At 50.2% G+C, this 25,108-nt stretch overlaps 1 protein-coding gene across 8 annotated transcripts in view; it reads right to left on the reverse strand.

The window, feature by feature from the left end:
- The window catches only part of LOC147025630 (DENN domain-containing protein 2D-like), a 45,139-nt gene that overhangs the window by 4,121 nt on the left and 15,910 nt on the right, over positions 1-25,108 (reverse strand). For all 8 annotated transcript variants that reach the window (XM_085886804.1, XM_085886802.1, XM_085886803.1 and 5 more), the window contains 7 exons: positions 11,336-11,445; positions 10,965-11,034; positions 10,694-10,765; positions 4,989-5,129; positions 4,717-4,865; positions 3,253-3,430; positions 1,485-1,526 (listed from right to left, as the gene is read on the reverse strand). In XM_085886804.1, the coding sequence (XP_085742930.1) occupies positions 1,485-1,526; positions 3,253-3,430; positions 4,717-4,865; positions 4,989-5,129; positions 10,694-10,765; positions 10,965-11,034; positions 11,336-11,445 (762 nt within the window). The remainder of the gene's footprint in view (positions 1-1,484; positions 1,527-3,252; positions 3,431-4,716; positions 4,866-4,988; positions 5,130-10,693; positions 10,766-10,964; positions 11,035-11,335; positions 11,446-25,108) is intronic.

Raw genomic sequence — 25,108 nt, forward strand, 5'->3', positions numbered from 1 at the left:
TTTGCTGTGAGCACGTATTGCTGAGAGTGGAGGCTGTTGCCGCCATATGGAGTCAACTCATCGGTCACGTGATAAACCAGAACGGCACTCGGTAGAGCGCATACCTGCGTTAGGCTGAACCATTTACATTTTGTATCCCACTGATAGTCCGGATCTGGATTCGGACCTGAACCAAAATCTAATCGGTTTATTCTCACCACCAAACCGACTCGTCCACCTCGTTTTGTCATGTCATGCCACATACCGTTTTTGGCTCCATCTCTTGCTGGTGAAGAATCAATTTAGAAATTAAAAAATTCTCGTATCCAGATCTTCATCAAAATCGAACCGATTCGACCTTGTCACCACCCAACGCGTCCACCAAATTTCGTTCAAATCCATCCACAACTTTTTGAGATATCTTGCACAAACAAACAGACAGGAGCGAAAACATAACCTCCATCCAGCACAGATGGCAGAGGTCAAAACAAACTCCATGAACCAAAATAACGATTATTCGCTACAAGACAACTACCAAGTATCCACGCAGAGTTTACACAGGTAAGCAATACCCATGGCCTGACTTCACGGAAGACGTTCCGAGATTTGCAGTGTCATCCCAACGGGAGATCACATTGGTCTCGCGCTTAAAAAACACTACACAGCGTGCTTGGAAAATGGAAACTTGGCAACACTTGATGCAAAGCTTTCCGACTAGTCTCGCTCTGATAACCCCCAGATGGCTTGGCATCCTCTCCAGTGGGGTCAGTATGCCGGTACTATGATCGAAACGAAAAGTCTGCAGGCTTCCTTTTCTTCATCGTCGCAACAAAACGTTTTGCCATAACACCAAATGAGAGTTGGAAGGATATGAAAAACAGAATTCACAAGAAACATTGAGAGAAAAAAAACTAACTAACTAAAAACACCAATCAAGTTGAACATGGAAAGAAAAGCAGTTAGAATCAGGTGGGACCTGGGTTGGGACTTTGAATCGGCCGTTGGGGGGACCATGACCCGACCACACAGGGGACCCTGACTCGACGCAGAGAACAACCATATCAAAATTGACCCAGTCAATGGCAGTTCTATGAGACTGCACTTTGAGACGTTCAACTTATGACAGGGTGAGCTGTTGGGGTTTTGTTCGTTTTCTGATGCAGGAAACAAACATGACATTCTTCAAATCACAGCCAATTGGTCGTCATGCTGGAGTGTCAGCTGATCATTATGCTTCGTCCATAAGCAAAGTGTTCTCTTTCTATTGTGTCATATGACCAACCTAACCATCTGCATCATCCACATTCAGGCTGAGATCCTGCACAGTGTCCCAGTTTTTCCTTAATTGGTGTGACCATTCTCGGTCTCCATGTGCAATCTTGGATGGATCACATTGGGGAAATTAGGATTCGGATAATTCCTACTTTATCACACGAAACAAATTACAACTCTTAATCAAAGGCTTGAAAAAAGAAAAACCCGAATTCGAACCCTGAACTTCTTACCTTCCGGAGAAAGGTCTTTCGATCGAGATCCACCAACAGGACCTGGAATTTCGATTTTACAAGTCAGTGGCACAATCATCAGCTGTTTTTACAATGATCACACCTTGCGTGCAACACAGGATGAACTTTTTTTCATAACTGAAGAGATCAAACTAAACACTGTAATAGTTGAAGGAGGTTAAATGTCAGGAATACCTGAAAAAAACTTGTACAAATCAAAATTCACTGGTTGTAACAGCATTCAGCACCTTCTGGGGATCAGTACTTGGTGGAATCACCTTTAACAGCAATGACTGCTGCGAGTGTTTGTGGGAAGATCTCCACCAGGTTTACACAGTGAGATGTCCTTTCTTCACGTGAAAATTGCTCGACTTCTGCCAAGTCTGACGGGGATCGTCGACGGACGGCAATCTTCAAGTCTCGCCATAAATGTTCAAATGGGTTCATGTCAAGACTTTCACTGGGGCACTCAAGAACATTTATTTAATTCATATCCATCTACTCCAGTGAGGGTTTATCTTTGTGCTTCGGATCGTTGTCCTGCTGAAATGTGAATCTCCTTCCCAGTTTAAGATTCATGGCCGACTCGAACAGGTTTTCATCAAGGAATCTCTTGTACTTTGCACCGTCCATTGTCCTTTCTATCCTGACAAGCTTGACAGTCCCTGCTGATGAAAAGCAGCCCCATAACATGATGCTGCCACCACCACACTTGACAGTCGGGAGGGTGTTGACTGGGTGATGTGGAGTGTTAATCTTGCACCAGACGTAACACTTTGAATTTAGACCAAAATGTTCAGTTATTGTCTTGTCTGACCACAAAACGTTTCTCCACATGCTTGCAGCATCATTAACATGGTTTTTCACAAACTCCACATGAGCTTTTAGATATGTCTTTTTCAGTAATGGCTTCTTCTTACCACCTGTCCATAGACACCAGCTTTGTGAAGGAAATGGGATATTGTTGATTCATGAACACTGACCCCCATCTCAGACATAGAGCCTTGCAGATCTTTCAGTCATTGTTGGATTCACAGTGACATCCCGAACCAGTTTCCTGCTCACCCGGCTGCTTAGTTTGGATGGACGACATGATCTGGGTAGAGTCTGGGTGGTATGATACGTCTTCCACTTCTTAATGATGGACTACACCGACTCAAAGGGATAATGAGTGACTTTGAAATCTTCTTATAACCCTCTCCTGAACGGTGCTTCTCCACCACTTTACGTCTGACTTATTTGGAAAGCTCCTTGGTCTTCATGCGTGCTTTGTTGTTTGATCAAATGAAACTCTTTAGATCAGATCAGTAGAGGAGCTTCATTTTTAAGTTAAAGCACTGATTACATACAGGTGAAACCGATTACACTTATTTTATAACCTTTCAAACAGATAATTTGCTCCTGAAGTGATTTTGGGTGAATTCAGCAAAGGGTTCAAATACTTATGGAACTGAGAATCATCATCTGATTTTCTCTGCTAATCTAACTTGTTCACATTTTATCTGATTTTTAAAGTTTTATCACTTTGGAGTAGTTTGTGAAGACTCTAGATCAAGTTTGATTTGAGAGGATTACGAAATAAGCTCAGGTGGCATCAAAATGTGAAAACTTTAGAGGGAGGGAGAGAGGGAGGGAGGGAGGGAGGGGGGGGTGTGGTGAATAGTTTTTCAGGCCACTGTAGGTTCGACAGGATAGTGAAGAACTTCCTTTTCCTCGAATAAAATGCGAGGTGTCATTATAGATGAGGTGTACAGAGAAAAGAATTCACCTCCTCCATGGGCTGGTCCTCAAGAAGAGGCAAAGTGGCACGTTGCAGGCCAAGGATGAACGGTGTGGGGTTGCAAACTGCATCAATGAGGGATGGAGGCAGCACCGGGATGTAGGTATGCTGCCAGGAGAACGGGTAGAGCAGGACCACCAGGGCGTGTATACAACGGGACAGCTGGCTGGGGATACAATCAATGGTGAATGAGAAACGTCGAACATAGGGCCTCCATTGGTTAGTCACAATAGCCTCCCAACCCTTCCCTCCATCTTTCACAATCACGTACTCCAACCCTGCTCACTCTTCCCCCGATTTCCTCTCTCTTTCACCCTCCTTCCCTTCGTCCAACCCACCCCCCCCACCAAGCCGGTAAAACGTCCACTCAGGTATATGGAGGTGTGAATAGTGGCCTGTAAAACGGCCTCAGGTACATGGAGGTGTGAATAGCGGCCGGTAAAAAATAGCGGCCGGTAAAACGGCCACTCGGGTTCAAAGGGTTAAGAGCAAATAATTTCCAAATGCCTGATCAATGAACACATCGAGCGTGTTGAAATCTCCTGACAATTGGTTGTGCCGTATTCCGATGATTCTCTATCAAGGACATCCATATTAGAGCATTATGGGGTCAAGAAGCTTTAAAAGGACTCGGACATGAATGACCTGTGCTGGTTACTTTGTTGTTGTTATTTTTGGTATTCACTTGTCATGGTGACATGATCATGCTTTCAACTGGCTGTGACGACGGTGCATCACCACTGCTACCAAGGATGTTATCAGCTACTAGGAGAATTGGCAACCAAGACTAATGAGCTTCTCCAGCCCATTGGGGTAACATCGGAGTTTTCCCTTTCCCAGTCTTATTCCAACTTGGATAACCCACAAGACAGTAGGGGGGCGGAGAGGTTTTATGGCACCACTGACTCACTAAGTGATTGTATCTTTGGTTATTTGAAAGATTTGTAAGGATAACCATTCCAGCAGTTAACCAACTTCACCCTCAAAAGTCAACGCCAGATTGTCCCTGACTGCTTGCATCGCCAACCCTCGTATCTCGGGGTTATTGCACTATCCGCAAGCCGTGGACGGGGTTGTGGTGGAAGACCACATCTTCCACCACAACCACCTTGAACGTTCAGCCAACGTCAGGCTATCCAAATAATGATACGATGAAAGAACAGCAAGGCTACCATTCGAGTGAGACAAGTGTGCATCCAAACAAGTTTAAAAAAACAAAAAAAGGAGAAGCACGTTTTCATTTAATTATGCATAATAGCTTGGTTAACAGGACAAACAAACTCCAAGTAAATGTTGGTCATCGGTGACCCCTAACCAATCCTCATAGGTGTCCCTAACCACTCGACCGATGCATTTACAACACACTGCAGGACATACGAGAGTCGATACCATTGCATCAGGTCTTGGTAGACCAAGCACTCGAGCATCGCAAATTTAATGGCACATACACACCTGAGCTTGGAGGACAATAAGATAACCCTCCGTTCCAGTAGGAGCGAGGCAAACACCTGCACAACCGTCTCTGGGTTCAAGCAGGTGAGCAGGCCCTCAAATTCCACGTGCTCCAGGCGTGAGTCCACGGGCCTCGTCAACACGATCTCCTGAGACACATGACCGGCAATGGAGAAATTAACCCGTGTTTCCATCGAGCTGAACCTTCTGAACTTCACATTAACACGATTAAAATAAATTGGTAAATCAAACAAAACCACCTCGGTGGTTACCTGCGTCCCTTGACTTGGGATAAAGCTCTTGATGCGCAACGAATGTCCAGGCTCGGGGCAGACAGAGTCCTTTAGGGACTGCACAAACGGATAGACCATCGCAAAGCAAATCTGGCGCCGCCTTTCCACCTCCTCCAGCACCTGCACAGCACCATGGCAACCCTCAACCATCGTAATCTCGCTTCACCTGCAAACCACCACTCGTCCATTCCAAAATTACTACGAGCAGGTTCACAGCTTATGATACGTGACATATTGAAGGTTACTCGTTTGATATGCTGCAAAATACCGCGTCTTCCGCCGAGGACCACAATAGTCCGGATGTCAAACACCATTTTTCAAGATGACCATGCATTGGGGTCCGCACAATGTTTTTCTGCATTCTTGTGATCACCAGACCATCTGAATGAATATTCCGATTGATGCCACTCTGGCACCCTTGAGCATTTTTGGAGAAACCCATTAATATGCAAATTAGGGGTGGCCATTGTCAAAATTACTATTTTTCTCAATATCTCCAGAAGTAAGCATCCAAATAGCCTGGTTGAGGTGTCCAAACCCATGTTTTTAGGGTCACTGGTCGTGATAAACCCACTTACAATTTGATAACATTGAAAATTAGCTCATTAATATGCAAATTATCATAACCCTACAACAACAACAACAACAACAACAAACTGTTTGAAAATAACTTGCGCAGAGCCGTTTATCCCCAGTGCAGTTGTGAAAGAAATGGCTGACCTCAGAAGATCAACAGCATGAACTGTTTCTGATCAAGTAAAAGTTGAGGCTTGTAATGTAAGGAAAGAAACATGGAGAACTGAGTTTTAAGTAAGCGTAACGTCTTCTGAAACAGTGGAATGACCGATATAATTTGCAAGCAAGTTTTTATTTATTTATTATTTAACATGATCTGTCTGAAAGCAACTGTGTATTTTATTGATTTTTAAAAGTACACAGGGTGGAACCTGTTTCCTGAGAATTTTTTAAAATACGAACAAAGAAATTAAATGTTTATTGATGTTTATAATCACCTCTATTGTTGCAGGTTGAGGCTCCATCACCATGGGAAACTGTTTCTTCAGTACCTGTGATGCAACTAAAGCTGGAAAACCTCTGGTAACAGTTGGTCCAGAGAGAGTGCGAAGCATCATCCGGTCAAGCAAAGCAAGACAAGATGGTACACATGAAGAGCTTGAACAGAGATTACAGGCAGACAAATCTATCGAGCTCAAATGCCATAGAGACTGTGTGTCAACGTACGCATCACGCTCACACATAGAAAGACACTTGAAACGAATGAGTAATGTCTGTTTGGAAGATGCTTCAACAAGTAAAAGAAGCCGCCGTTCAAAGACGACAGTATTTGACTTTAAAGAACATTGCATTTTTTTGCGGAGAAAAGTGCATCATGGACTTTGATAAGAAGAATCCTAATCGTTGGCGGCGAGTTCTCCTTTGTCGGACTGCAGATCGTGTTGATCGGACAACTTTCAAACAAACTATTCTGAGAACAAAGTTCAGCTGATGGAACTGATTTGCCAGAATTTGATTGACGTTGGTCAACAGAGAAAGCAGAGCCAACACAGGCTCATAATTATGGGACAGGAGTCTACCCCAGTGGAAATACACCACGGAGGAACCCAAAGGTGTCGCACTGATTTGAAGACGACGCATGACGAGGCAGATGTCATCATGATTCAGCAAGTCGCTAAAGTTGCCGAAGATGGCGCAAAATGCATCACAGTCATCTGTGATGATACTGATGTGTTCATCTTGCTTGTGTATCACTTCGCAGAACTTCATCTGCAATGCTGCGTAACAATGGAAGCAACATGTCCTGGCCGATCGTTGATCGACATTGGGGCCACTGCCAGAAAGCATGCTGGGATGGTGCAAGACCTTCGAGCTTTACACGCACCGACAGGTTGCGACACCGTTGCCCAGATGTATGGTAGAGGTAAACTGACTGGCAAGAAGACACTCGCAGCAGGCCATTCACTTCAAAAACTTGGGAATGTGGATGCATCTATTGAGGATGCCATCGCTGAAGCCACTGTGTTCATGGCTGTTTGCTATGGTAGCAAGGAGAGAAGCAACATGTCTAATGTTCGCAAAGAGGTGTGGTCTATGAAGATGGCAAAACCAAATGCCATCAAAGTATCAGACCTAAAGGCTCTGCCACCAACGACAGAGTCCTTTGAACAAAACGTGCGAAGCGCTCATATCCAGACAGCAATATGGAAGTCAGCTACTGAGCTGCAGCCACCACCTCTGGATCCCACTCAGTATGGATGGAAACGTGATGAGGCATCAAGATCATTACTTCCAATTATGCTGCCGCCCAACGTCGCTCTTGCTCCACCAGAGATCTTGGAGCTAATACGATGTGGATGTTCCTCTGCCAAGCAATGCTACACAGCTCAATGCCGCTGCACAGCAGCCAAGTTACCGTGCACAGTTTTCTGTACGTGCAATGGAGATGCTGGCTGCAGGAATGAGCGCACCAAGACAGCTGCTGCATTTGCTCTTGATGATGACTCTGACACTGAATGAGACACCAAACACTGAAGTCCCCTTCTTAAGGTTTACAAACCTGTTATACAGTATGTATGAACATTTGATTTACACAGGAATGTCTTCTTTTGTTCATGTCGTTAGCTACTTTAATTGCAGACTGTCGAATTGTTGAATGTGTCATCAATGGCATCAATCGGAGTGTGGCATCATCATCACAGAGTGGCATCAATCGGAATATTCATTCAGATGGTCTGGTGATCACAAAAATGCAGAAAAAAAACATTGTGCGGACCCTAATGCACGCTTTTCTGGCCAACACTCGAACTACAAGGATTACTGGGTTTGGTGTAATGGAATTTCAACGTCTCCGCAGTTTTCCAAGCACAAAACCTCTTCCTCGAGGAAAGGTCCTCCCTCACATCTTACACAACTCCACTCAGGTCCACGCAGGGCCGGTGCAAGGGTATTAGGCACCCCAGGGAACCTTCAGTTTCCCCCCCCCTTTTTTTGCCCCATTGGGGGCAGGGGGGGGTGGCACTAAGTTTTGAAAATGTGTATTAACCCTTTGAACCCTGAGCTCCTTGGACTTTCGGCTCCCTCACCCTGGGTAACCTCGAGAAAAAAAAAACGGTCGCTACTGTATATGGAGGTTTGAATATCTGCCGGTAAACCGGCCGCTCGGGTATATGGAGGTTTGAATATCTACCGGTAAACTGGCCGCTCGGGTATATGGAGGTTTGAATATCTGCCGGTAAACCGGTCGCTTGGGTATATGGAGGTTTGAATATCTACCGGTAAACCGGCCGCTCGGGTAGATGGAGGTTTGAATATCTACCGGTAAACTGGCCGCTCGGGTATATGGAGGTTTGAATATCTACCGGGAAACTGGCCGCTCGGGTATATGGAGGTTTGAATATCTGCCGGTAAACCGGTCACTTGGGTATATGGAGGTTTGAATATCTACCGGTAAACTGGCCGCTCGGGTAGATGGAGGTTTGAATATCTACCGGTAAACTGGCCGCTCGGGTATATGGAGGTTTGAATATCTGCCGGTAAACCGGTCACTTGGGTATATGGAGGTTTGAATATCTACCGGTAAACTGGCCGCTCGGGTATATGGAGGTTTGAATATCTACCGGTAAACCGGTCGCTCGGGTATATGGAGGTTTGAATATCTACCGGTAAACTGGCCGCTCGGGTATATGGAGGTTTGAATATCTGCCGGTAAACCGGTCGCTTGGGTATATGGAGGTTTGAATATCTACCGGTAAACTGGCCGCTCGGGTAGATGGAGGTTTGAATATCTACCGGTAAACTGGCCGCTCGGGTATATGGAGGTTTGAATATCTACCGGTAAACTGGCCACTCGGGTATATGGAGGTTTGAATATCTACCGGTAAACTGGCCGCTCGGGTATATGGAGGTTTGAATATCTGCCAGTAAACCGGCCGCTCGGGTATATGGAGGTTTGAATATCTACCGGTAAACTGGCCGCTCGGGTATATGGAGGCTTGAATATCTGCCGGTAAACCGGTCACTTGGGTATATAGAGTTTTAATATCTACCGGTAAACCGGCCGCTCGGTTATATGGAGGTTTGAATATCTACCGGTAAACTGGCCGCTCGGGTATATGGAGGTTTGAATATCTGCCGGTAAACCGGTCACTTGGGTATATGGAGGTTTGAATATCTACCGGTAAACTGGCCGCTCGGGTATATGGAGGTTTGAATATCTACCGGTAAACTGGCCGCTCGGGTAGATGGAGGTTTGAATATCTACCGGTAAACTGGCCGCTCGGGTATATGGAGGCTTGAATATCTGCCGGTAAACCGGTCACTTGGGTATATAGAGGTTTGAATATCTACCGGTAAACCGGCCGCTCGGTTATATGGAGGTTTGAATATCTACCGGTAAACTGGCCGCTCGGGTATATGGAGGTTTGACTATCTGCCGGTAAACCGGTCACTTGGGTATATGGAGGTTTGAATATCTACCGGTAAACTGGCCGCTCGGGTATATGGAGGTTTGAATATCTGCCGGTAAACCGGTCACTTGGGTATATGGAGGTTTGAATATCTACCGGTAAACTGGCCGCTCAGGTATATGGAGGTTTGAATATCTGCCGGTAAACCGGTCGCTCGGGTATATGGAGGTTTGAATATCTGCCGGTAAACCGGTCGCTACTGTATATGGAGGTTTGAATATCTGCCGGTAAATGTCTCGATGTCTCTGTCTCCCCTTCAGTATTTTTTACCTTGTGATCGTGTGTGATTGGTTCTCCCCCAAGCTGCTTGAGCCCATGACACGCCCACCATAACCAGCAGTTTTCAGGTGGTGTTCGTGGTTCTTACTTCAACACAAGGGTTGACAGGATGGCCGAGAGCCCGAGACCTCGAGGTACGCACAATCACCTCAAAGCTGTCTAGCCTGGGTTGGAATCCCAACCCAGATACAAACCGTCATCCTGGTGTGTCACAGACAGGATGATTCATCAATGTGTGCGTTGTCTCTCGGATGGACGTTAAACAAGTGTCCTGAAGAGAAGGCGAGCTATCGCCAGCACCATGACCAAATTCATCCCCGAACCAGCAGAGGGCACTGCATCAATGGCAAAGCCACACCCTCAGCCAATGATGATACTCCACAGCTTTATGCTTCAAACGAACGAAGAACTTCATCCCACAATCACGGGCTGACTCAAACAGTCAATGCTTGATGTTGGCTTCATGATTAGGGTGGTGGGCTTTGGATCCTCAGGTCCTGAGTTCAAATCCCGCTCAGCTGATGAATTCATGCCAAGTGGGGTTAACTCGGCCTGTCATCCTTCCGAGGTCGGCAAAATGAGTGCCAGAATGCTGGTATACTGTGTCGGAGTGATGACCCGTCCAGGATTGTGCCCAATACCCAAGGAGACTGCTTAAGCAGCACCAATGCTCTGCACAGAGTGTGGTCCCAATCTCCTCCTCTCAAACAGTCACGTGAACATATGAAGACCGAGTCATGTTCACATCGTTTCAGTCTAAAAATGCATGGGGTACCAAGTGAGTGTCAGAATGTGAGACTTGTTTTTTTTTAATGAGGAGTTCTTCAATCACCATATGGGATTGTCACATGCTAAACAAACCCGAACCCTAAATGTACTAAACAGGTCGATGATAAAGTTCATAAGACAAGGAATTCCAACCTTGGCGAAGAGATCGAAGCAACCAAGCCGGCTGATGATGCAGTAAACTTCAGGTACATTCTTTCCTGGGGGCTGGTACAGGTAGAAGGGGTGCAGTGAAGAGTGGTATCCATGAATGAGGTAGGAAGGGGGAGGGGGAGGGGCGGGGGCTTACATGGATTACAACATTTGGTACCTGCAATAAGCAAGCTCGCAGGAACCATGTGAACACCTACTTGTGTACAGGTATGAAGTCAACTTAAAAGGGAAATCGAGTGGGAATCGCAATTACCAGCAAACGCCGGCAGTACCCAAACCTCCTCGATCCATCGACGTTGGTGAGCACAAAGGAGAAGGTCTCACTGGAACAGGACAGGAAGGAGATAAAGAGGAGAGGGTGGATTGTAAGCTGAGGACATGCTGCATAAATACCAATCGAGCAATTTACTCAAGAAGGTACCCGAGCAGGTAGACCCTCCCACCGCCTTTCAAAAAAACAACATAATAAAATAAATTGACACTCAGTTACAGCTGTACCTGCTATTAACCAATCATCCTTCCTACCGTATCATCCAGCATATCGCAGCGTGACACTCATAAGGCTAATTTAAGTGGAATGGATGTCTCAGGGCAGGTGCACAAGGCCCGTGATGGTGTCCTTACCTCTGCACATCCTTGCTGGGTACATATTGTTCATCAGGGAAGCAGAAGAGCGGGATGGAGCGATGCAACGTTTCGTGCTCCTTTTGTAACCACGTCTGCAGATGCTCCGTCTGATCACACGAGGTGGTGACAACAACAAATTGGTAACTACTCGATAATCAACCGGTACGACATACAATATTATATTGTTGTGGTTACCAAATTCGCAAACCACCATTCAGGTCCCTTAGGTGAGGTATCTCGGTAAGTACATGTGTAGTTAGGTCCAAACCCGTTGTCTAGTGGGAATACATGTCATTTATGCGTGCTGCGACTCTTCAGGATAGCCGTTTTTCTTTTACTATCTTTATTTTGGACCAACCGCCATGATTACCACCACAACCACAACATCAACCACCAACCACAACGCCGCTTCACCACAACCGCCACGACCTTCCCGTCACACCTCGCAACCGTAGCATCGCCACCGTTCTTGCCCCGCTGTGGGTACCGGTGTTGGACTCGTGCAGGGCGCGCGTCGAACAGCGTGTACAAAATCACGGATTTTGTGCTTCAAAAACGGATCAAAAACGACACACGCCCACTTTTTGCCGTCCAATCGGTGAGCGAGGGGCGATTTGGCCCCGCCTCCAGGACGATCGATATATGCAAATTTATGGATCAAAAAGCCTTCACGCCCACTTTTTCTCGGGCCAATGGGGAGCGAGGTGAAAGGTCAAAGGGAGGGGGTCAAAGGCGAAGCTACGGGGGGATAAAAGGACCGTGTTCGTCAGTCCAGGAGAGTCCAGAGTGACGAGGAGAGTCGGAGAGTCCAGAGTGACGAGGAGAGTCGGAGAGAGGGAGAGTCGAGAGGCGGAGAGTAGGAGAGTCGGAAACAGAGAGTCAAGACTTCGCGGGCGGTGGAGCTGCTCGTCGTGTGCGTTGGAGTCGGAACGGAGGGGACGGAGCTGTGGAAAGGCGGCGACACCAGACGAGGGGGTGCTCGCGTCGTGCAGGAAGCTGCACCCGAGGGAGGCCGACAGCGCGACCTGGCCGAGGTGGAGACGCTCGTCGCGGGATAATAAAGATCCTCTATACCCCGAGCATCAGCAACCCCCTCCTGTTTCCCCCCGCGCTGAGATAGTGCGACCAAGGGGGCCCCTTTCCCACCCCCTACCAGACACCGCCCACGAGGCCCGCGGAGTTGAGGCGCCATCGCCGCTCCGCGTCTCATCACCAGACGGGTAGGCGCGACCCGGTCTCGGCCTCAGGCCCGCCTCATCCTTGAGGGTATTCTTTCCTTGGTTTTGGGTATGTGTTGTCGGCGCCGTCTGTGAAATAGAATTGTATTAGTGTTGCCGTGTGCTCGGTAGTCGGTATTAGCTCTGCATTGTGTTTTCGCTTTTATATTTGCTTTTTGTGTAAATTGCATTGTGTCTTTTCTGTGTGCTTTTGGTGGAATTGAATGTGTGCTTCCCATGTGCCGCGAATAAATGTGCTTTGTGTTGAACTGTTTCCCGCTTCGCTTCGTCATTTCTCCCATTGAATCCTCATCTTGCTTCACGTAAAGGGTTGGTAGTGGGCTGAATACGCCCGATAATTAATCGAACCGTCGAGGTCGACGATAACACCGCTCGGTTATTCTGATAGTACGGAACGGGTCGCTCAAGTGGCCCGTGTCCGAAGTCGACCTGCGGCGAGGTGCGATCGCCCGGTCTACCCTCCGCGTGGGTACTTAGGTAGGTCGAATTTGGCGAGCAACCCTATCCCACGCGGGGGCTGATTGGCTCGATCGCGGTGAGACCGAAAGGTCCACCCGTGACTGGTTCCCGGCGTTAGTCCGAGAGGGTCACGACTGGATTGTCCGTCCGGTGGGCGACGTGCCGCGATTCGAGTTACGTGGCCGTCAGCACGCCGGCGGGCGCGAATACCGCAACACTGGTGTCAGGAGTGCGATACAAATTCATCGCCCTCCTCGCGGCAATGGTATTGGAGAACGGGACAACGGGCTCTCCTGTCTCCAGCGAAATTCACGGGAATCGGTCCAGGGGTGAGAGAAGCGACCCCCGATTCCCTCCAAATTACGAGCGAGTTAAATTAACCCTTCACGAGAAGCAAGATGGCGTCTCAAGGCGAGCGGGAGCCGGGGGTATTAGAAATGGATGTAGAATGTGTAGAATCCATGGTCCAGGATGGAATCCCTGAGCAGGAAATGTTGATTGTGCAGGAACACGGACTCGCCCAACTGAACCCAGAGCCCGAAATGGGTGCGGCAGTGTATGACACCTCCCCCCCCCCTCTCCACCAAAACCCTTCCCCAACCCTTGCCGAAACGGCTCAGCTGAGTGCATCCGACATGGCCCAGCTATGCGCCATGCTGGCGGCAATGAACGAAAAGATGAATGCGAAAATGATCGAAAAGATGGATGCGAATATGAAAAACGAAATGAAAGACATGAACAAGCAAATGAATGAAGTGAAAACGACGATGGATGCGAATACACAAAAGATGGATGCGAATACACAAAAGATGGATGCGAATACACAACAAATGAACAAAAAGATGGATACAAATACAAATGAAGTTAAAAACGACGATGGATGCGAATACACAGCAAATGAGGGAAGAAATGAAAGAGCTACGGGGTGAGACGCAGAACATGGGCCGATGCCTGCAGGCGGGCATGAAGGCCGTGACCAGGGAGCTGGGAATGGCGACTCCACGTGTGGGAGCAAACGAGCTGGAAGGGGGTGCAACGGCTGACAGGCCCGCGGTGGAGGCGGGTGAAAAAATAATTCGGGGGGCGTGTTGGACGAGGGTCGTGACAGAGGAATCGACGGTGACCAAGAGGGAAAAATTAAATGGGGAGACCAAAACGTGTGAGACGAGACACGAGGTGACGACAAAGGAAATAATAATAGTTGAGACAAGGGAGGTAAAGGGTGAAGAGTTGGCAGTGACGGTAGCCGGGAAGGGAACGATAGAGGAGAGACTGCACGGTGAGGACGGGGTAAGTGACGCACACACACACACGGAGGTAGTGGAGGACAATGGGGGTGAGCTCGCGGAGCGTGTAGCGACCCAGTGCGAGCACCTGGATGGCCTCCTCCAGGAACGAGGGGAGGGAGTATGCCCCCTTGAGGTGAGTCACGACCAGGTGAGTTCGGTCGTGCTTTGCGAGGTTGAGGGGAGGAGTGCTGTGAACGGGTGCACGGAAAGCTTGGGGGGTATAGAGGCCCCGGAGACCCTTGTGGGGACACGAACCCCCAGTGTGGTTGTCCCTGTGTGTGTGGTGCAAGGTGTGAGTGCGGCACCGTGTGTGGAAGCGACCCCGTGTATGAGTGGTGTGGTGGCGATGGTGCCGGAGTGTGTGCTTCCCAGCACGCCGTGTGTGGATGAGGCACGGTGTATGAGTGAGGCACCGCGGGTTAGTGCCCCCGCGTGTGTGGGTGAGGCACCGTGTGTGGAAGAGACCGCGTGTGTGAGTGTCGCCGTGTGTATGAGTGAGGTACAGCGGGTGAGTGCCCCCGCGTGTGTGGATGAGGCACGGAGTGCGAGTGAGGCACCGCGGGTGAGTGCCCCCGCACGCGTGAGTGAACGGCCGTGTGCAAGGTCGCTGTGTGCAAGGGAGACCGTGTGTGTGAGAGAGCGGTATGTGAGGGAGATGTCGGTTGGCATGCGGGAGCACGCAGCCGCATCTCCCGGTGTGAATGTGATGGAGTGGACTGTGTGCGTCGTGACACGCAGGTGTGCGTGGGTCGAATGGCGACGACGGCGACATGTAAAGAAAGAAAGCCGAGTAGCGGCTGTGGTTGTTTCGAGGACCGTGCCGGGTTCGCCCAGCAGTGAGCACGCGGTCCGTGCTGTGCAACGCACGAGACCACCACGTGCTCGCTTGCGAGAGTGAAGTCCCGGTCCGGAAACGCCAGCGGTGGATTTGCCGATCCCGCGGACGGACAAAGTTTAGGCAGGTAAACGGATTTGGACCGGATGGGTTCTCCACGCGATCGTGTGTGTTAAGCTCCAACGGGCAAAGCACATGTGTTCGCGTGGGGAACCCCTCGAGACGTGGGGCTTGTGTTTTTTTTTTATGCGCACGGTGACGTCATGGCTGCACGTGTGGTTGGAATCCGGCAGGAGGGGTATCTCTGCCGGATGGTACCGTCCAAGGAGGGACGAGGAACACGTGCAGCTGCATGACGTCACGGGCAGGTGTAAAGTGCGCGAGCTCTGAGTTGCCGCGCAGGTGCTGCGCATGAAAAAAAAAAAAAAAACAAGCCTCACTTTCGGGTGCATAGGATTCCTGGACAAGGGGTGGAAGACCCCCTTGACCTGGGCACAGGATCAAAACTAGTTAGGGGGAAGGGTTAGCTTAGCGAGACCGACTCCATGGGGCAGGGGTAAGTCCTCATGGAGTCCGTGGAATGGATTAGATAGAGGGATTGTAGCGAGATTTAGGTTGGGAAATAAAATGATTTATTTGGAGACATGGACAGACTTATGGATGTGTAGGGGGGACGTAGCTTAGCTACGTAGTGTTAAAAGGAATGTGCTATAGTGTAAGGGACGACGTGGGAGCACGAGTTAGTTAGGGGATGTAGTTAGAAGGATGGCAGAGTTCAGTGGTGTGTGTGTTGAAGAGTTGGTGAGTTGTGAGGTGGAGACATGAGTGAGTGAGGCCAGCGGGTCTGTGTGAGTGGAGCGAATGGGGAATGCATGGTGCGATGAGTGATTGGGGGGAGGAGTGACTCCCGCCCAAGGGACCCCGGGGTCAGTGTAGAGTGAGTTAGCTGGGTTAGTCAAATTGAAAAATGGAGGTCGTTTTGTTGTTGGTGGGAGTGTAGGCTCGAGACCCATTTGGAGGGGTGCAGGAGCCCTGTTGACGGGTTGGGAGTGTGGCTGCGAAAGGTGAGTATCGCTGAGTGGGTACCCCGGGCACCAGGCTAGTCGGCCGCGGTAGGCTGGCGGGCCCATGGGGGCCGGGATAGCGTAGTGGGCACGGGTGCGCCTGCTTGGTGCGGGGGCCCGGGGCACCGTGGCCGCGTGGGCAGTGTTGTGGGCACGGGTGACCCTCGGAAAGGGGCCCGGAGGCCGGCCTGCCACGTGTGCGTTTCAGGGGAGGTGCCATGGGGGCACTCCCCGGTGTTAGGGAGCTGGTAGGCTCGGAGGCAGTGTAGTGCCCGGGGTGCCATAGCGGAGAATCGGCAGAGGGTCGTGCCTGCCAAAGGGAGCCACGTGTCCCAGCCAGGAGACCGTGTGAGGGCACGGAGAGAAAATTGGGGGTTGAGGCCCGAAATTGTGAGGACACCAACACAGGCGACGGGAATCTGGGTTGTTAGAACCAATAGTTTAAGCGAGGCGCTTGTTGAAAGCCCCGGGGTAGTTTAACAGTTAAATGGTTAGGGTAGATTAGGAGATGTACCCCTCCGCACCATCCATCCCCTCGCTGTCGTTGTGGGCCGCTGGACCCACTTGGTGTTAAGATCGCCGAACTCTGGGGAGGCCATTCTGAGGCTTCGTTGGGCCTCGACACAGGACGTTAGCTCTCCCTTATTCCCCTCCGGGAAGGGAACGTAGGGGTTGGGAGTAGGCTAGGTGACAGGATAGGTTAGCCGAACAAGGACGATAAAGGGGGTTAGGGGACGATTTATAGTGGGGGAGTAAAAATAAAAACAACAGAAAAAAAATTAAGTTGGGGCTAAATTGGGGTTTGACAAATTAAGGGAGTGGGTATGTACAGTGACAGGCAAAGGCGATAGGTGGGAGGGAGACAGGTAGGTAGGTCCGAGCCCGCCTTCCAAGTGGCCAGCACCACCGCACTCCCTCCACCAACCTCCACTGAACGGCAAAGGCTGGCCAGCTTCACCTGCCGGCTGGCCGTGTTTTGCTTCAAGGCGGAGGCCGGCCAACTTCATCGGCAGCTGTGTGCTGCAAGGCCTGTGCCGGCCAGTTCATCTGCTGGCTGTTTTTCTTCAAGGCCTGTGCCGGCCAGTTCATCTGCCGGCTGTGTTTGCCTGCAGCGGCCTTCTTCTGCGGGCTGTGTTTGCCTGCTGCCTTTGCCATGCCATGCCCACTGCCCACGTTCACCAGCCCCGTTCAATTTTTGCTTTGCCCCCCCCCCTTGTTCATTTCCATGTGCGCCAGGATCAGAAAGCAACAGTTTGCAAGCTGCGAGAACTGCCCTGTTGGCAGCTACAACACGGGCCTGCAGTGGCGGCCCGTGCACCGTGTTTGTGTTCACCCATCCATTCGTTGTGCTCATTGCGTGTGCCACTTGAGCTGGCACGGAGACTGCGTTTGTGCAGCCCATGCACCGTTGTGGTTCACTGCGTTCAGTTCAAAAAGGGAAGGCCTTGGACTGCGTGTGAGCAGCCAGCCACGTTCCCTGTCACCTGCATTGTTTTGAGCCAGAGACTGCATGCGGGCAGCCTGGCTCCCTGCTAACTGCTTTCTTTTTGCAGAGTTCAATGATCCTGGGCCATGGTTTAGTGTAAAATTTGTAAGTTAAGGTTAAGATGTACTGTACATATGAGTGCGCCCCCGGCATGTCTGTCTAGCGCCGGCAATTTTATTTAAGTCGTCCGTGTGAGTGAGTTTGTTTAGATAGTTACGCAGCCCTCAGGTTATTTATTTTGGGGACACGAATACCATGAATGTCGCACTCAGGGATCCGTAGGTAAAATGTACTAGGGGAAAACTACACATGATGGCACACGAAAATTTGACGACTCGGGACGAGTCTGTAAAAAGGGGAGGGGGTAGTGTTGTGGTTACCAAATTCGCAAACCACCATTCAGGTCCCTGAGGTGAGGTATCTCGGTAAGTACATGTGTAGTTAGGTCCAAACCCGTTGTCTAGTGGGAATACATGTCATTTATGCGTGCTGCGACTCTTCAGGATAGCCGTTTTTCTTTTACTATCTTTATTTTGGACCAACCGCCATGATTACCACCACAACCACAACATCAACCACCAACCACAACGCCACTTCACCACAACCGCCACGACCTTCCCGTCACACCTCGCAACCGTAGCATCGCCACCGTTCTTGCCCCGCTGTGGGTACCGGTGTTGGACTCGTGCAGGGCGCGCGTCGAACAGCGTGTACAAAATCACGGATTTTCTGCTTCAAAAACGGATCAAAAACGACACACGCCCACTTTTTGCCGTCCAATCGGTGAGCGAGGGGCGATTTGGCCCCGCCTCCAGAGCGATCGATATATGCAAATTTATGGATCAAAAAGCCTTCACGCCCACTTTTTCTCGGGCCAATGGGGAGCGAGGTGAAAGGTCAAAGGGAGGGGGTCAAAGGCGAAGCTACGGGGGGATAAAAGGACCGTGTTCGTCAGTCCAGGAGAGTCCAGAGTGACGAGGAGAGTCGGAGAGTCCAGAGTGACGAGGAGAGTCGGAGAGAGGGAGAGTCGAGAGGCGGAGAGTAGGAGAGTAGGAGAGTCGGAAACAGAGAGTCAAGACTTCGCGGGCGGTGGAGCTGCTCGTCGTGTGCGTTGGAGTCGGAACGGAGGGGACGGAGCTGTGGAAAGGCGGCGACACCAGACGAGGGGGTGCTCGCGTCGTGCAGGAAGCTGCACCCGAGGGAGGCCGACAGCGCGACCTGGCCGAGGTGGAGACGCTCGTCGCGGGATAATAAAGATCCTCTATACCCCGAGCATCAGCAACCCCCTCCTGTTTCCCCCCGCGCTGAGATAGTGCGACCAAGGGGGCCCCTTTCCCACCCCCTACCAGACACCGCCCACGAGGCCCGCGGAGTTGAGGTGCCATCGCCGCTCCGCGTCTCATCACCAGACGGGTAGGCGCGACCCGGTCTCGGCCTCAGGCCCGCCTCATCCTTGAGGGTATTCTTTCCTTGGTTTTGGGTATGTGTTGTCGGCGCCGTCTGTGAAATAGAATTGTATAAGTGTTGCCGTGTGCTCGGTAGTCGGTATTAGCTCTGCATTGTGTTTTCGCTTTTATATTTGCTTTTTGTGTAAATTGCATTGTGTCTTTTCTGTGTGCTTTTGGTGGAATTGAATGTGTGCTTCCCGTGTGCCGCGAATAAATGTGCTTTGTGTTGAACTGTTTCCCGCTTCGCCGTCATTTCTCCCATTGAATCCTCATCTTGCTTCACGTAAAGGGTTGGTAGTGGGCTGAATACGCCGATACTCAATCGAACCGTCGAGGTCGACGATAACACCGCTCGGTTATTCTGATAGTACGGAACGGGTCGCTCAAGTGGCCCGTGTCCGAAGTCGACCTGCGGCGAGGTGCGATCGCCCGGTCTACCCTCCGCGTGGGTACTTAGGTAGGTCGAATTTGGCGAGCAACCCTATCCCACGCGGGGGCTGATTGGCTCGATCGCGGTGAGACCGAAAGGTCCACCCGTGACTGGTTCCCGGCGTTAGTCCGAGAGGGTCACGACTGGATTGTCCGTCCGGTGGGTGACGTGCCGCGATTCGAGTTACGTGGCCGTCAGCACGCCGGCGGGCGCGAATACCGCAACAATATTTAGGAACCCTACAACATAAAGTTTGTAACGTGTACCAGATAGTGAGAGCTCCACCTCACAGAATCTTGAATTACTAAAAGAAGCAGCATCTGTCTGTGTGTGCGTCCATCCGTGATGCTTTATTCTAAAGGATCTCTGCTGTCTTAGATAATAAAATGGTACCATTAGAAAGATCATAATCGATTTACGTTGTTGGAAAACTAATAATCGATTTACTTTGCACAAAAATTTGTGTTTAATCATGCAAATGCCAGTTCGAAAAGGAAGAAGCAGGACTTGGAGCTTCAATGCATCATTTCCAATGGAACAACACCAGAGACCTCGAGAATAAAGCATGTCGGACATGGAAGGAGCACACAAAATTAGTTATCGTAATGCTTCTAAGCATTCGAAGTATATATATGGTTGTGTTTGTGGGGTAAGTGGAGGAACTTTATTGTTAAGGTAGGATTGTATAGACGAGCATGGCCCATAGATGTGTAGGAGACATTTCGATGTAACTTAAGTAGGGAAACTGTGAGCTTCAGTGTTACGCGTCGCCACATGGGGAGGTGGTGCTGTGTTAAATTAGGTATGGATTAAGGTTAAATTATTCCAGTATTTGATTGCCCCCTGTGACTTTTTCCTATCTTTTCACATTTACAAGACCAGCGATAAAAAGGGCAAAGGGCAGAGGAGCTCCTTGTGAGCCAACGGCCATCCATATCGAGTGCCCAACTGTGTCTGCGGACATTCTCCTGCAGTTGGGTTACTTTTTTATTAGGAGGTTGGCGTCAGGATTTGCACTCCGGCCACCGTAAAATCCTTCATTTCGCAAAACACAAAAACGCAAAGAAATCTGAAAACACACTCCGTGGGAGTACCTCCTGTGCAGCTTCCCTTCGCAGGGCAGCTCACCGGATGACGGGATTGGGGCAAAGCCTTCGGGACCCCCAATCTTTGATGAAAGGAGGGAAACCACGGAGTAACATCCCTGGGTCAGATTGCGGGAGAGTGTGTCGGAGTGGTGCTGAGGTGTCGTCCACCAGACGGCGGTCTCTTTGGGTTAACCTGAGGCGGTCCCTTTGGGTGGGTGCCTGGAATGTCCTATCCCTAAGAGAGGATGATCACCTGTCTCTGTTATCATCTGAGCTCAAGCATTTGGACATCGGTATTGCAGCACTCTCTGAGGTTCGGAGACCGGATTACGGCGAGATAATGGTGGGTGGTTACACCTACTATTGGTCTGGTCGCTCTGATGGTTACCATGCTCAAGGAGTTGCTGTAGCTGTGTCCAATAAACTGACCCCAATGATAATTGAGGTAACACCGGTCAATGAGCATATTATGAGACTAAGGATTCGTCACTCCTTAGGTGTCATTTCACTGGTCTCTGTCTATGCTCCGACTGAGGCGAGTGACCTCACCGTGAAGGACACATTCTACGCCACGCTCGAGTCTGTGGTTGATCAGTGCCCCAGACGAGCTACACTTCTAGTCTTGGGGGATTTCAATGCATCGACTTGAACTGATAGGGATGGTTATGAGGTGTGTGTTGGTCCCCATGGGTCAGGAACTATGAACCAGAATAGCACTAAGTTCCTTGACTTTGCAAAAAGTCATGGACTTAGGGTGGCTGGTTCATGGTTTCAGCGCCCACAAGCTCATCACTGGACTTGGTATTCCAACAATGGTGGTGTGGCAAAGGAGATTGACCATGCCCTTGTTGACGGTCACTGGAAGATGATCCAGAACTGCAGGGTCGACCGGAGTGCTCAGTTCCTCAATACTGACCACCGGCTTGTTGTAGCAACTCTAAAGCTGCACCTTAAATCCTGGAGAATGGTACCATCCCAGCCTAGGCTGGATGTTGGCAAGCTCAAGGATGAGAGAGTAGCTGAGGAGTTTGCGAACAGGCTGAGTGTACAGTTGGGGGGTCTGGGTGCTTTGGGGGGTACTGGATAGTTGTGGAGTGCTTTCAGGACCACCGTCCTTGATGTTGCCGGTGGATGTCTTGGAACTCACCGCAGGGCAAAGAAGAATTTTGTGTCTCAAGGGACACTGGATACCATTGACCAGAGTCGCAGGGCCAGGCTGAATGGCAGAGCTGAGCTGTTCAAGTACGTGCACTAAGGGTGGACAAGGAGGCCTATGTGCGAGGAATCTGTGAGGGGGTAGAGCATCACCTGTGGACAGGTGATTCTCATCCCGCTTTCAGGGGAATTCGCGCATTGCGTTCATCCAAGCCTATCCCTCGGAGCACTGCAGTTAGAGCAGAGAGTGGTGGGCTCTTGACAGAGGAGTCTAAAGTGAAGGCCCGCTGGGCCGGTTACTTTGAGCGGTTGTACCAGGCTGATCTCCAGCTGTCGAGTTGGACGTCAATGGTGTTACAATCCCTGTTGCTGACCTTCCAATCAACTGTGGTCCACCTTCGCTTGTGGAAACACGGGCTGTGGTGAACCGGTTGAAACGGGGTAAAGCTCCAGGGATCTGTGGCATCCATGCTGAACTTCTCAAGGCTGGTGGAAATGCTGCACTCGTGTCGTTGCATGCAGTCCTGGGCTCTGCCTGGAACACAGGTATCATCCCAACTGACTGGAAGAGGGGCCTTGTTGTCCCTCTCTGGAAAGGGAAGGGTGATCGCCAAGACTGCAACAACTACCGAGGGTGATGCTGCTCTCAGTGCTGGGCAAGGTCTTTGCTCGGATAATTCTTGATAGGGTTCGCCACCATCTGCTTGAGCACCAGCGTCCAGAGCAGTCAGGCTTTACACCAAAGAGGTCAACGAATGACCATATCCTTGCTCTTCGTGTCCTCACCGAACGCAGACGAGAGTTTCGGCAGGGGCTGCTTGCAGCCTATGTTGATCTCTGTAAAGTGTTTGATTCAGTGAATCGGGATGTCCTCTGGAGGATTCTTGGTCTTCGTGGGGTGCCACCAAAACTGATCTATCTGATGTCTGAACTCTACTCTGGTACTGAGAGTGCTGTGAAGTGTGGTGGTACCATCTCTGACTTATTTCCAGTTGTTACTGGAGTTCGTCAGGGGTGTGTACTGGCCCCCACATTTTTCAGCACTTGTATGGACTGGATTTTAGGGAGGATGTTGGAAAGATCAAGCTGCGGTGCATCCTTTGGGAATGTCAAGATCTCGGACCTTGATTTCGCAGATGATGTAGTCATCTTTGCGGAGACTTTAGACATCCTTTTGGGGGCCCTCGAGGTGCTGAATGAGGAGTCGGAGCTGCTGGGATTACGGGTTTCCTGGGTCAAAACTAAGATCCAGGCTTTCAATGACATCTTGGATGCTGCTGTCCTGTCTGTGTCTGTTTGTGGTGAGGATGTTGAGGTCGTGGAGAGATTCACTTACCTTGGCAGTGATATTCATGTCTCTGCTGGCTGTGAGTCAGAGGTCAATGGACGTCTGGGTCGTGCCTGGGGAGTCATGGATTCACTGGATCATGGGGTGTGGCGCTGCCGGTACCCTGTGCGGGAGGACGAAAGTCCGAGTCTTCAGGTCCTTGGTGCTTCCAGTCTTGCTCTATGGATGCGAGACTTGGACTCTGACCAAGGATCTGAGACGGAGACTTAATTCCTTTGGTACCAGGTCTCTTCGCAGAATCCTTGGCTATCGCTGGTCAGATTTTGTGTCCAATGAGCGGTTGCTGAGAGAGACTCGGATGAGATTTGTTACCTGCATGGTCCGTGAGCGTCAGTTGCGGCTGTATGGACATGTGGCTCGTTTTCCTGACGCTGATCCTGCTCACCAGATTCTCTCAGCGAGGGAGTCTCATGAGTGGAGGAGGCCAATGGGCCGACCACGTGCCTCGTGGTTGCAGCAGGTTGACCAGCATCTCAAGGAGATGGGGATTGGCCTGGCATCTGCCTGGGGGAAGGCCAGATGGAGGCTCCTGGAGTACCGGCGGAAAGTGGACGCAGCGACGCGCTGTTCTGGCACATGCTCCCATACCTGACCTGACCTGATAAAAAGGGATCATGTCCTTAAAACAACAACGACCGAGCTGGACATTTCCGAGCAAGCGAAAACCCCGTCTCCAGAAATGATAACTCGCGAGACCACTTCCCTGAGGGGATGATGGATGGGGAGACGTCAGAGGGAAGAGATGAGGATTGAGTCAGGATCGGCGGTTGGGACAAACAGGAGTGGGAAGTGAGGTTCTGTGATGTACTCGCTTGGAGACGGGAGGGGTCTCAGTTTTCTGGCTTCCCCTCGACATGGTGAAGAAGGCTGCACAATTCTTACGGTTATGCTGAGGCGGATTTGCCCGCGTGATAGAGCAAGATGCAAGCCATTGACTTTTCAGCTGTCTCGTGTGAGACCGCGCCTTGGAGCCTCGTGTTGTGCCATCGGGGAAGAAGGCGGCGCCATTTTGCAAAGGAGCAGCGTCAGCAAGTGCGATCCTGAAAAGAAGCTGCATGGCGGTTTCTGAGCCCTGGTGTTTAATATCGCTGCCTGAGTTACCTCCCATACACTTCACGATGCTAATTGGCTGGGTGTTGGTACCTCTCTCACCAGTCATGGCACTTCACCAAAGGACTTCTGTGACTCCATGGGACTGACTCGACCTGTGAACGTTCTGATCCAGATTTCTGTCAATGGCAAATCCTCCCTTCTGGACTTTATGACAACCTTATCCACAAATATTTATTGCTCTTCCTTTGCTTCAATTGGTTCATTTGATTATATGCTTATGAGAGTCAATATCTTTCTGTCTCGTCTCAGAGAGCTGCCCCAGTGCAGGTGAGTCTGGCATTTCACTCAACCAGATTGGCAGGGACTGCAAGCAGCCATCTCTCTTCAGGACTGGTTATCCATAGCTACTGCCCCGATGTTAACTCAGCACAGGAATTCTTCCACAGAAACCTGCTCTCTCCATTATGCACAGATTCATCCCATCAATCTTCAGTAATCCGATCCCGATTCCCACCCATGGTACAATGAATCACGTGGTGAGGCAGTTGCTCTGAAACGACTTGTTTTCTCTTCCTGGAAAGCAATCTCAGATCATTCCACAAAGCTCGTAACAAGTGTGTGTCCACTCTCAGGAAAGCCAGGAAACAACATCAGTCCATCCTCAAGAATGAACTTTCGAACTTGTCTCTCTCCTGCAAAACCTGGTGGTACTTTGTCAAGTCCATCTCTGGTGTATGCTCCCCTTCCATCCCTTCCCTCACTTCAAATGACACCACAACGGACTCCGCTTGTGAGAAGGCCGAATGCCTCAATTCTGCGTTTGTTTCCAAATCTTGTGTCCCCAACCCCTCACTCTTGTTTCCCGATGTGGAAGAAA

The sequence above is a fragment of the Eptatretus burgeri genome, chromosome 6 (genome assembly GCF_056783735.1).
Source record: "Eptatretus burgeri isolate ZD-2024b chromosome 6, Ebu_testis_v1, whole genome shotgun sequence".
In the NCBI taxonomy this organism is placed as follows: domain Eukaryota; kingdom Metazoa; phylum Chordata; class Myxini; order Myxiniformes; family Myxinidae; genus Eptatretus; species Eptatretus burgeri.